This window comes from Mizuhopecten yessoensis, unplaced genomic scaffold (genome assembly GCF_002113885.1).
Source record: "Mizuhopecten yessoensis strain PY_sf001 unplaced genomic scaffold, ASM211388v2 scaffold10917, whole genome shotgun sequence".
Lineage (NCBI taxonomy): Eukaryota > Metazoa > Mollusca > Bivalvia > Pectinida > Pectinidae > Mizuhopecten > Mizuhopecten yessoensis.
Genome location: NW_018408786.1, coordinates 927,067 through 939,580, shown reverse-complemented (window position 1 = coordinate 939,580; position 12,514 = coordinate 927,067). Strand labels below are relative to the sequence as shown.

Sequence of the window (12,514 nt, the reverse complement as noted above, 5' to 3'; positions counted from 1 at the left end):
AAAAACAAAAGTAGACATGTGCACAGAGGCAAAGACAAACAAGACACAGGCAAGAACTGCCAGATAGACAGACATACAAAGACAGACACACAAGACATATACGCACAAAGACAATCAACACAGAGACAAGGACGACAGATTTGAGAGAGACAGGCCTTCCAAAAATAAAGAAGTTGAAATTAAATCATCGACAATTGTTTTATTGGCAACATTTGCTCAAAGATAGTAATATCTATTCAAAACAAGTATAAAAGTTTTATATTAACCAACTGTCAGAGTTCAAGAGTCCATTAATAGATATGAATGGGTCTAGATATACAATATAACCCTTCAATAATACTGGTTTAGCAGCTTCCACAGTAAAAGCCTGTTTTGGTGCAAAAAATTTGACCTATTCTTTTCCCCATACATACGTAAAAATACGTTTCATTGTAAGGCCAAATAAAAAATCTTGTGTTTCTTTCTGCTAACCCTGTCTCCCCTAAAAATTGTGTGCCTACCCTAAAGGTTTTTTATTGGCATTTAGTGATGTGCACCGAGTCAGAACTCCCGCTCTTTCTAAGCATTGTAAAAATATTTTCCAAAATGAGACAAAAAGGCTATCTACCTATCCACCCTATGTTTATGATAGCGGAAACACAAGATGTATGTGTCTTGCCTAAGTATGATCATCGTATTGTGAAAATATATTTATGAAATATTCCATTCTTAATCACGGTTTTTTCGCGCTTATACAATTGCTTTTTTGGATAATTAAGACAGTCCTATCTGGGATGACAAACATATGTATATGCATTCATAGCATGTCCATTTCTGTAATGAAATTCGACGATCAGCGACATGCATACCGTCACATTGCCCGGCCAGAGGGGACGATAGCGACTGTGCGTGTAAGGGCATGTCATTGATTTCCTTGTTTCATTACAGGAAAATGCGACTCATAAAATCCTAGTTACGTAATCCCCGCCAGAATGTCGATTATATTTCAATAATTAATTCCGACAAAAATACTACTCGATCTTCAAAATCTTGGTTAATCAAATAAACGTGAGTCACATAGTCAATTTACATTATGAGCAAGGTCGACGTTGAATGAATAATACATTAAAAAACAGGTGTGGACATATAAACAGTTATACATCAGAAACAAACCTCGGAAAAGAACAGGCCTGGGTATTATATCATGAAAATGTTTAATTAATAGAATTTCACATTTTAACTATTTTGAGGAATTCCGAGAGACTTGAGCCAAATAGCGTGTCAGAAGTCTAAACTTCACTGTGTGACTATATAAATATGTCGGATGATTTCCTGCTAATTAAAGAAAAAATGTCGTTTGAGCACAGAATCCATGCTTGAGCATGATGCAGATTGTTTAATAAATTGGCCTTCATAAATACGGGTTCTGCTAACAAGGAAGTAAACTTTGTTACGTCAATATTTTAACCTAAAACTACGGTGTTTCGAGTAACTTTATGCGTCTCAGAGGTTTAGATCGACTTTCGGTAAAAATTACAACTAGGCTCTCTTTCTTTTCAATAACGTCTTTCATTTAAGCAAAGCCAATGATGATGAGGCGAGCAGACTCCAGGACTGCATTATACTGGAGGAGTGGACCGTTCCCCAACACTCCCATCACGTACGTATAGCTGTGAGTCATGCTTTACCTGTGTGTCACTGCGGATCAATACGTTACCCTGATTACACACCCCGTGTAGGCGTGTCTGACCACCGGTGATGCACTGTTTGTACGAGTTCGGGTGTGTCAGAATGTCGTACACATTAGCACGTGTGGTCAGGAGAATACATGTCCTTATGGATTGGATAATTTACACTGTTAAATTAAAGATTATGTAATTGTCTCTGATTATACCACGGACTAAGATTTAACACATTGCTATCCATGTCCGTGATTATATCGATGTCCCCTTCAGTTTTACGTCATTATTTTATTAAAATACTATCAAAATCATATAAGAAATTGGATCTTTGATATTTCCAAAGTCAATGCAAGCAATGAACGGAGGAAAATGTACACACCACATAGCGGCCGTAGAGAAGCGAAAGGCCGTTCGATCATGCAAAATCGATGCCTACTGTATATGACAAGCGTTTACCGCATTGTGTTCGTGAGTTTTACACACAACATACGTTTTTACATCACTATTATCATTTATCTTAAAAATTGTTCAAAAGTGAGTTAGGACACAAACCCAAAACGTAGGGTTTACATATATATATATATTCAATTTGGATTCCTTACTGTATTCAAACTTATACATGATATCGGTCGTACTTCCTGAACTGACCTTACCTGCCCGGGGCCTTACCCATCAGACCTACCCGCGGGACAGAACATTCCCATATAGAACGAATCAATTTTAACATAGAATGGTGTCAATGGTGTCAATATGACAAGAAGACAGCTAATGTCATCGCGGCATTTTACATCCTATACGTGTTTTGTTTTCATTATAATCTCGATTTCATTCACGCCAATTGTATATATACTTCCATCTTATGTTTTTATATTAAAGATGATATTTAGATTAATCACGGACTTTGATAGCAATATTATAATAATCTTATTCCGTGGAATAATATAATTAATAGAAATATACTTTAAATGAACAATATATATTTTTTTTAATTCATCACAACTTCACTTTTTACGTCTCTGTATTAATTAATGACTTAGAAAAAAGACACCATCATGACTTTTTCCCGATGATATACACTGTTTTGTCCCATATTCCTGATCTGTAATCGGCCAGAGACGTGCGGTTCTCTAACATTCTTATTTGTCAATATTTGCGCTCAGTACATTTCATTCAGTCAAACGGCCACGATTGGCATAAGCAAGTCTACAACGATGACTCCATACGCCTACCATTTACGACAGGTCACGTGATTGGTCAAAGAACCAAGGGAGCGGAACGGTACTGACTATATCGACCTTGAGTACTATAGGTGCTATTTATAGTAACACAGTGGACATCGAAATAACTACCATTTTGCATAATCGTAGTTTAAAATAAAACATTATGGTAAATAAATTATGCACCGTACGTAACAGGAGCACGTGTTAAATGTACAAGTGCCGCGAAAAAACAAGTTTGGTGTGGTCAGTTCACTGGTCAGTTGTAAACAACACCCCCATTATTGACATGGACTCGCCCTATTGCGCAGCCTGGACATGGGCTTGTGTCAGTGTCCGTGACGTAATACAGCGAGTGTTTACGGGTTATGGTGGATCTTGACCTAACTTTTTGTGCATTACACAATGGCAGAAGATGCATTCTGTGATTTTCCACCTGATCTGGATCCCTCCCTGTTAAGTCAGATGTCCAATTACGCCATTCGCCATAACGAAGAAAATGAAAACTTCGGTAAGAATTTCTTGACCGCACCTCTTGGTCACTCCGATCGTGTGGCCATTGACCTTGTTGGGTGCATTCTACGGTAGCCATGTTGGTTGTGAGTACATTTGATAATCCGAGCCACACTCAACTCTGTTACATAACGGTTCGTAATTGCTGGATTTACACATTACGTAAATAATGGCGGATTATTGTCTCAGTAACGATTTTAATAGCATGTAACAGGTCAGACATTTCTCCGTTTAGAACAAATAACACGAAAAATGCTGCCGATATATTTCCAGGCGGGATCGTGATCAACCATTAAAAAATGTCAGAATGACCGACGGCTGTAGGATTAGTTGTAACACTCTGTTTATTGTGATTTCTTAGCCATACAGTCAATGAAATGCTGGGAATAAAAACGGGATTTTCCCCGTGAGAATTTTGATAAACCACCTTAAACTTGATATAAAAAAAAAAATCTAATATAAAAATAAAAGTTACTTATATTTATTGCATACATAAAGAAAATACAATATTAATGTACACTATTTTTCTACTTATAAACATCAGTAAATTTTGTACAATTTAATAACCCAATGAAATAATATTCAAATAAAAACATTGTTGTATTATTGATAAAATTACATTTTACACAATGTAAAACTTTATATCAAAATAATATGACAGAAATAACATTGTTATTTTAGTTAATATTGAATATATTCATTGCTTATATATTTTATCTATGTTTCCCATAACAAAGTATAAACTGACCATTTTCTAACATTACAAATGTCAGAAATTGTTATTCAAAAATATAATATATGTCTGGGAAAAAAGTTCTAAATGTTGTTAATCTGTCCAGTGGCACATTCTCTGATAAATATAAAAATAAATATAACATTGTGTTTTCGTAATTTATGAAAATAAATAAATATGCATGCATTCATATCATGAAAACTTGAGTGTATAAGGACTTGATTTCTGAAACAAGATATACAGTTGCATCATTCAAAATTTTGGTTAAACAATCATGCAAAACTTGAAGAGGGACACTTTGAAGAAATATGTTACCCATAAATGTGAATGACCATTAACAATTTATCAAAAGTGTAATGCAGGCATGCACAAAATGATTCCCAGAAAAAATGAAGGAGGGGTATTTATAGAAAGAAGAGTGCTAAATGGTGATTATTTTTTACACTAGCACTTTAATATATTACAACAATGTAACAGGTTCACTATAAACATGTTCCATACCAAATAAGGCTTACAACAAAGTCATATATATATATATGTGCCCCTTTTTGACATGGAATTGCATGAACCTCTTTATAACAAATTTGTATATGTCAGGATAGTATAGTGAATTCAACCAAATTTCTTAGGTTATAACCTGTAATCCTGTTTCGAAAATCCATGTATTTCCATGTCAGTGTTCTCCCCAAAATGTTTTGAAAGAAGCATGGTATTTCAATATTTCTGTTAAAGCAGCACTCTATGTAAATTCAAAGCAGCATGGTAACTTTAGATTAACTATGAATATATAGCTGAGATAGGATAGCAGCAAATAATACATTATTAATATGGCCATCACCTAATTCTTTTAAATTTCAGTAGCCAATAAGATATGATTGTAAACAGTTAAAAAAAAATTGCAACTTTTTTTTCTGGTTCAATGGAAATTGAATCGGGTGATCAATGATCTATTCGAGGCAAACTACTGAAGAAATATATGCCATCTTTAATTTCCACATTTTCCATGTAAATAATTGTGGTGTTCATTCCAATATATGTCAAGAATTAGAAGTTTAATGAGTTTATGGCTATCATGAATATTTTCTGCAGAAGGCTCCGCAGGACGGAAGCACAATGGTGGGCCTGGGTTTTACATGGATCAATATGCAGCAAACATGGAGGGTGTTGCCGTGCCGATGATGAATATGTCCACAACTCACAGCGGTCCAGGAATGCCAACCTCCTCGCAAATGTCGTCAACGGCATCGACTGCCGCAGCAGGTCTCTATGAACCACACAACAGTAATTACGCAATGAAACCTGAAAAGGGGTTACCCCCAACCCCACCAGGTAAAGGGACCCATGTGGAGTTATTTCCCTTCCTTCTCTCCTGGGCCTCGTACACTTGCCTGAACATCCCTTTACCCAACTCTACCAGCTCACACTTAATGATTTAACCATCTCTACCTAAAACATTTCCCAACCACGCTGAAACAGGGCTTTCAACTGACCCCCTGAGAGTATGTTTTGATTTCCAAAATTCAGGGAAAACTCTATTTCATTTCTGCATTTATTAAATGTCAAGTGTGGTCTGAAAGCCCTGCTCAAAATGTCAAAATTTCTTGTTTTCTTCTTAGATATTGTTTTGTAACATATTGTATATCTTTAAAAACAATGACTACAAATTATATTTAATATAAATGTGTAGTTAAGTTTCTGGAAGATTTCTTCTTATAGTAAATTTTAAACATTTCTTTAAGATTTGCTTTCACACTCCTCAGTGAGTTGACTTGCACACATAATTGACACCTGTGTTGATTTTGATGTGTGTCAGCACATCCCCTCCATACATATTGATTGTTTTTGATTGTTTTATTGGACAACTTCATAGGGTCAAATTTGTTGAACAAATTTAAGACAACTTCTTCTAAAGGTCCAGAAGTCCTTTAGTAATATTTGGCCCATAGCTTGATAGGATAACTACAGACTGTCAAGCTTGTTCAATGAAATAACATTAAGCCACATGAGTATGTACTATATGATACAATATTTTAACCAAGGTAAATAAAGTGTTAAGAATTAAAATGTGGCCTGTGTATTATAGCTTGAAATTTCTAACACAATTATTACAGATGAGCAATACAGGCACACTGGGTCCCTTGTTTCTTCTGATTAGCTAGAGTCATGATATTTTCAATATCAGACAAGCAGTCCAAATAAAAGGCCTTGACCCAGTTTCAAGGTTAAATGTGTAATACTTGTTCAAAAAGAATTTCAACTCAAAGAACAAGAGTCTTAAATAGGGTAGTGATATTTGGCTAGTAGCTTAATGTGGTGAAAAGCTAATATGTTTTTGAAATGAATGATTTTGACCTTTTTTCACGTCACCGAGAGAGATCAAATGTGTCAAATTTCACTTTGAGAGCCACATGAAGGAAAGAAATATCCATAGAGCCTGTGGTTTAAGTTTGTTGAAATAGATTTTTGTCTTGGTTCAATGTACAGGTATGTTCAGGACGATCATATTCATCTGAAAATAACACGGTTCCAAGCAAGGGACGCATTCAATTTATGTAATCCTGCAATTAAGTGTGAGGAAAAACTAAATTTTTGAAATAACCTTTAATTTGTCTTATATTTGAATGATTAATATTTGAATATTCTCAGATATATATGTATAGTTAGGAACTGATAATAAATGTGACTCCGTTATGGTGTTATAAATATTGAATTATTTTTTTTACTGCAATTTAACAATAAAGTATTAATTTGACCTTGAAATATTTACTTGACCTTAAAATGTCTAGTTGGCTTTGGAATAATTTTGAAATTTCCTCTCTTCTTTCAGGAAGTCCACAAAACAATAAGAACATGTTGGCTGCCCACATGCAGCAGGGCGCTATGACAATGTCTGTAGCCGCCATGGTGGCTGCGTCACAACAACACATGCTCGCCAAACCTGTACCGATGAGGCGACTGTCAGATAAAAACATCAGCCCGGCTCGGGCAAACTTTAACTACGCAAATCCAGTGGACACATTCCTCACAGAATCAATGTTAGGACAGGGTAAGTAATGGTTAGAACTCCTTAACATTTGTGTACATAATGTTCCTGCTTTGACAAGCAATATATAGCCTGCATTGATGTTCTCCAAATTGATGTGGCACAGAACATGTGTCACTTTTTTTTCTTTTTTTTTTCCGTATACATCAATCTTGAATGCGAGTGATTGCGTTTCGGTTGCTCAAAAATATTTTTTTTATTCATTTTCCAAAATAAGTTGTCATATATACAACAACTTATATTTTGCTTAAATCCAAATATGTTGAACTGATCTGCAATTGTGAATACTGAAAAATAAAATGCAATCGTTGCACTTTCAATCAACTGCAACAAAGACACAATTACTTGAGATTATATGATCGGGGGACGCAGTGTTAACCATGTCTACGATATACGTTTCTATGACACTATCGGTACCCGGGTCAGACCTTAGACCAAGGTACATGAGTACAGTATTTTACAATAACATATTACTTTCAAGTGTATTTACCAAGGTGTCAAATGTCCAATCCTGAATTTTGTGATTACTGCAGACATATCAATAGTTGACACAAAGATGTGTATCATGGCCACTAGCCACAGGTTATGTGACCCAAAGTCGGACCATAATGACCTGTTGTGTTGAACTCCTATACATCCTCGATACTCAAGAGGTTACACTCACTTTCGCTCTCTGCACCCCTAGAATACCTTATAGCTACACATGACAGTATGGCCCTTGCTTTACTTAACCTTGTCCACTCTTCTTAAGTTTAAGATGGATTTCAAAAAACTGTAAATATCTCTTTATTTTATATGATTTTGTGTATATTTCTGCTATTTTGTTTCAGCTCCTTTCAGGAGAGTTATGGCCCTTTATGTAATTCACCATCTATATACCCTTGTGCATTGTGCATGTTGTCCATGACAGAAAAAAAAACTTCTGTCCAGTGGGTGTACTATGCTCGACTCTAAATTAAAAGTAAAGTCCAGATAACAGTTGTTGATACAGTAAATTCCTCTAATGGTAATGCCATGTGTGATTTGTCAGAGCAAAAGGTGATATTAAGCATAATGTGACATAAAGAGAAACACTTCTGTGAAAATAAACTACTATATATGTACATATAATACGTACTTGTACTTTAAGTATACTATAGAATTGAAGTGAATGTACAGGGAACATATTTGCTACTTTTGATCTAACTAAAGGAAAATTATTGGTAATACATGATGTATTGTCACTGGCTCTTATACCAGGTATGAACATGTGACTGTCACCCATTTACGCAAATGTACAGACACTATATATAATCCACATAGTAAAAGTTACATGCTTCAAATTTAAAATTTCAACTTTATTCCTTTTACAACAATTATGAAACAAGTTATTTCAACTTATATTAATCACTCTTGTTGGCCAAGATGTTAGTGCGCGGGGGTCTTAATGTGGGAGGAAACCGGAGTACCCGGAGAAAACCTACGTGGTCGGGCAGGTGACCACAACCTTTTCACGTCCGATTGGGGAATTGAACCCCTGTCACCTTAGTTAAATGCAAGTGTGCTATCCACTGCACCACCCGACCACATGCTTCAAATCTGTGATGTCTATTTGCCATTTATAAAGTTTTCTGTTTAGATATTAAAGAAAAGGTCAATTATGATTGACATCAATATTTGTTTAACAATAAATCTGTTAATGCCCATATTTTCTCCAGGATACAATTTTCTCATTAAGAATCCTGAATTGATTACAATGTACAAATGTAGGCTACAAAAGTCGCAGTATAGAATATATTGTGCACAAAAGTAAAGTCATTATCTGTGTTTAAAATGTAGGGCTTGTCAAATAAAATACATAAAAGAGAAATTTGGTGGATTAAACCTCAAACAAGTCAGGAACTGTTCTTAAGAAACATGGGTTGCATGGACCTGAAGGATTGTTTCCTAGTACCTATAGTGGTATGACTCTCATGACGGAAGTGAAAGAAAATACATCTTATGATAGGCTATCCTGCACTGCTACATGTAGATCTGTAAACAGGACACGTACTGTAGTGTATACATACCAGATGTATGTTTTTAGCCGTAGTACAGGTTATATGGGACCAGTCAAGCCACATGGTTTATACCCCTGGTCAGTTTTACCTTGCTTACCAGGTCAGTACATTTGTTTTTAGCCGTAGTGCAAGTTATAGGGGACCAGTCAAGCCACATGGTTCATACCCAGGTCAGTTTTACCTTGCTGAACATGGTTCATACCCCTGGGCAGTTTTACCTTGTTGATCAGTACATATGTTTTTAGACGTAGAATACGCTATATGGGACCAGTCAAGCCACATGGTTCATACCCTGGTCAGTTTTACCTTGCTGACCAGGTCAGTACATATGTTTTTAGCCGTAGTACAAGTTATATGGGACCAGTCAAGCCACATGGTTCATACCCCTGGTCAGTTTTACCTTGCTGATCAGTACATATGTTTTTAGCCGTAGAATACGCTATATTGGACCAGTCAAGCCACATGGTTCATACCCCTGGTCAGTTTTACCTTGTTGACCAGTATGTATGTTTTAAGCCGTAGTACAAGTTACATATATAGGACCAGTCAAGCCACATGGTTTATACCCCTGGTCAGTTTTACCTTGCTGACCAGAACATATGTTTTTAGCCGTAGAATATGTTATATAGGACCAGTCAAGCCACATGGTTCATATCTGTGTTTAAAATGTAGAGCTTGTCAAATAAAATAGATAAAAGAGGAATTTGGTGGATTAAACCTCAAACAAGTCGGGAACTGTTCTTAAGAAACATGGGTTGCATGGACCTGAAGTTTCCTAGTACCTATAGTGATATGACTCTCATGACGGTAGTGAAAGAAAATACATCTTATGATAGGCTATCCTGCACTGCTACATGTAGATCTGTAAACAGGACACGTTACTGTAGTGTATACATACCAGATGTATGTTTTTAGCCGTAGTACAAGTTATATGGGACCAGTCAAGCCACATGGTTCATACCCCTGGTCAGTTTTACCTTGCTGACCAGGTCAGTACATATGTTTTTAGCCGTAGAATACGCTATATAGGACCAGTCAAGCCACATGGTTCATACCCCTGCTCAGTTTTACCTTGCTGACCAGAACATATGTTTTTAGCCGTAGAATATGCTATATAGGACCAGTCAAGCCACATGGTTCATACCCCTGGTCAGTTTTACCTTGCTGACCAGTACATATTTTTTTAGCCGTAGAATACGCTATATAGGACCAGTCAAGCCACATGGTTCATACCCCTGGTCAGTTTTACCTTGTCGACCAGTATGTATGTTTTAAGCCGTAGTACAAGTTACATACATAGGACCAGTCAAGCAACATGGGTCATACCCCTGGTCAGTTTTACCTTGCTGACCAGTACATATGTTTTTAGGTCACCTGAGCTTTAGCTCAAGTGACCTATTGCTATCCGTTTTCTTCCGTCGTCGTCCGTCGTCCGTCGTCCGTTAACATTTTACATTTCAAACTTAAAGTCAAGTTCTGCTGGGCCGATTGAACTGAAAGTTGGTAGGAATGATCGCCTCATGGTCCTGACAAAGTGTTGTTATTTTTCGGGTCGATCAGAAATCCAATATGGCCGCCACGGCCGCCATTTTGAAAACCTATTTCAAACTTAAAGTCAAGTTCTGCTGGACCGATTGAACTGAAAGTTGGTAGGAATGATCGCCTCATGGTCCTGACAAAGTGTTGTTATTTTTCGGGTCGATCAGAAATCCAATATGGCCGCCACGGCCGCCATTTTGAAAACCTATTTCAAACTTAAAGTCAAGTTCTGCTGGACCGATTGAACTGAAAGTTGGTAGGAATGATCGCCTCATGGTCCTGACAAAGTGTTGTTATTTTTCGGGTCAATCAGAAATACAATTTGGCTGCCATGGCCGCTATTTTGCTACTAAGTTCTAATAGGCCGATCTCACTTAAAATTGGTCTAGGAATGATCAGCTCATGGTCCTGACAAAGTTAAGTTAACATTATACTATTTTTTACTCAAATTGGTACATATTTTAACAACAAAAATAAATACTATAGACTCAGGTGACCGTTAAGGCCCATGGGCCTCTTGTTAGCCTTAGAATACGCTATATAGGACCAGTCAAGCCACATGGTTCATACCCCTGGTCAGTTTTACCTTGTCGACCAGTATGTATGTTTTAAGCTGTAGTACAAGTTACATATATAGGACCAGTCAAGCCACATGGTTCATACCCCTGGTCAGTTTTACCTTGTCGACCAGTATGTATGTTTTAAGCTGTAGTACAAGTTACATATATAGGACCAGTCAAGCCACATGGTTCATATCCCTGGTATGTTTTACCTTGCTGACCAGTTCATATGTTTTTAGCCCTAGTACAAGCTTTATAAGACCAGTCAAACCACATGGTTTATACCCCTGGTCAGTTTTATCTTGCTGACCAGTACACAGCCTGTGTACAGTATATCTTGATATTGTGATGAATGAGATATGGCCCAGGTACTAGTTTCTATGGTGTCAACATGTTCTAGTGGTGGTCATTCATGCAGAAAGGGGCCCTATAGGGATAATTAGAAATATATATTTCACTTGAAGTATTTCCCCTTACAATCTTTATGAATGAATTAACATGTTCATTTTAAGTAACACCAATGTCTTAATCATATAAGCATTTCTGGAAACTAGTACTCACTACTGCTGTATCCAGCATCATTTAGCTATTGGTCCATCTTTTGGTCAATTTCAGGCTCTTGTATGGGAATGATACAGTGCCAAAACCAGGAATACATCCTGATCAGTTCACACATTGTTCCCCCTTTTCTTGCACCATTGGAATGTATATATAGCTGTTAACATAGCTGGTTTCAACTGGGCTAAGAATTTATGAAATAATTTAGGAAACAAAAAACAGATAAGATATGTAATGGCTGACTTACTTTCCACTTTCAAGAATATAAAAATCAATAAAAAAAAATAGTGAAATATTTTGAGCAGGTGTTTTTTTCTCCCAGCTTGGTCAGGTTTTAAAAGACAAATAATGATTATATTATTTAAGACCTACAGTGAAGAACATATATATTAATATTAAGGCGGCAACAATTTCATTTTATCTCTATGAATTTATATAAAACTTAGTTACATTTATTGTATTTGTGATGGCCTCCTCTTTGTGGCCCCTTTTATAAGTTATAGGATGGTCAGTTTTTTTATGGTTGAATAACTTGACCGACCAAGCTGTGATCCCCAGAGGAAAGTAATAGGATTACTGAGAAGAATGGTTAAATTTAAAAAACATATATAACACACTGAATTTAAAGACTTTAATCAAATCAATAAATTA

At 36.3% G+C, this 12,514-nt stretch overlaps 1 protein-coding gene across 2 annotated transcripts in view; it reads left to right on the top strand.

Annotated features, from left to right (window-relative positions):
- The first annotated feature begins 3,211 nt into the window (after nucleotides 1-3,211).
- Nucleotides 3,212-12,514, top strand: part of LOC110463594 (transcription factor VBP-like) — a 30,235-nt gene continuing 20,932 nt past the window's right edge. Inside the window, exons 1-3 of one of the 2 annotated variants that reach the window (XM_021518324.1) lie at nucleotides 3,212-3,389; nucleotides 5,214-5,384; nucleotides 6,952-7,170. In XM_021518324.1, coding sequence (XP_021373999.1) covers nucleotides 3,284-3,389; nucleotides 5,214-5,384; nucleotides 6,952-7,170 — 496 coding nt within the window. In that variant the 5' untranslated portion in view covers nucleotides 3,212-3,283. Of the gene's footprint in view, nucleotides 3,390-5,213; nucleotides 5,454-6,951; nucleotides 7,171-12,514 lie in introns of both variants that reach the window. The other variant, XM_021518323.1, reaches the window with a different exon arrangement.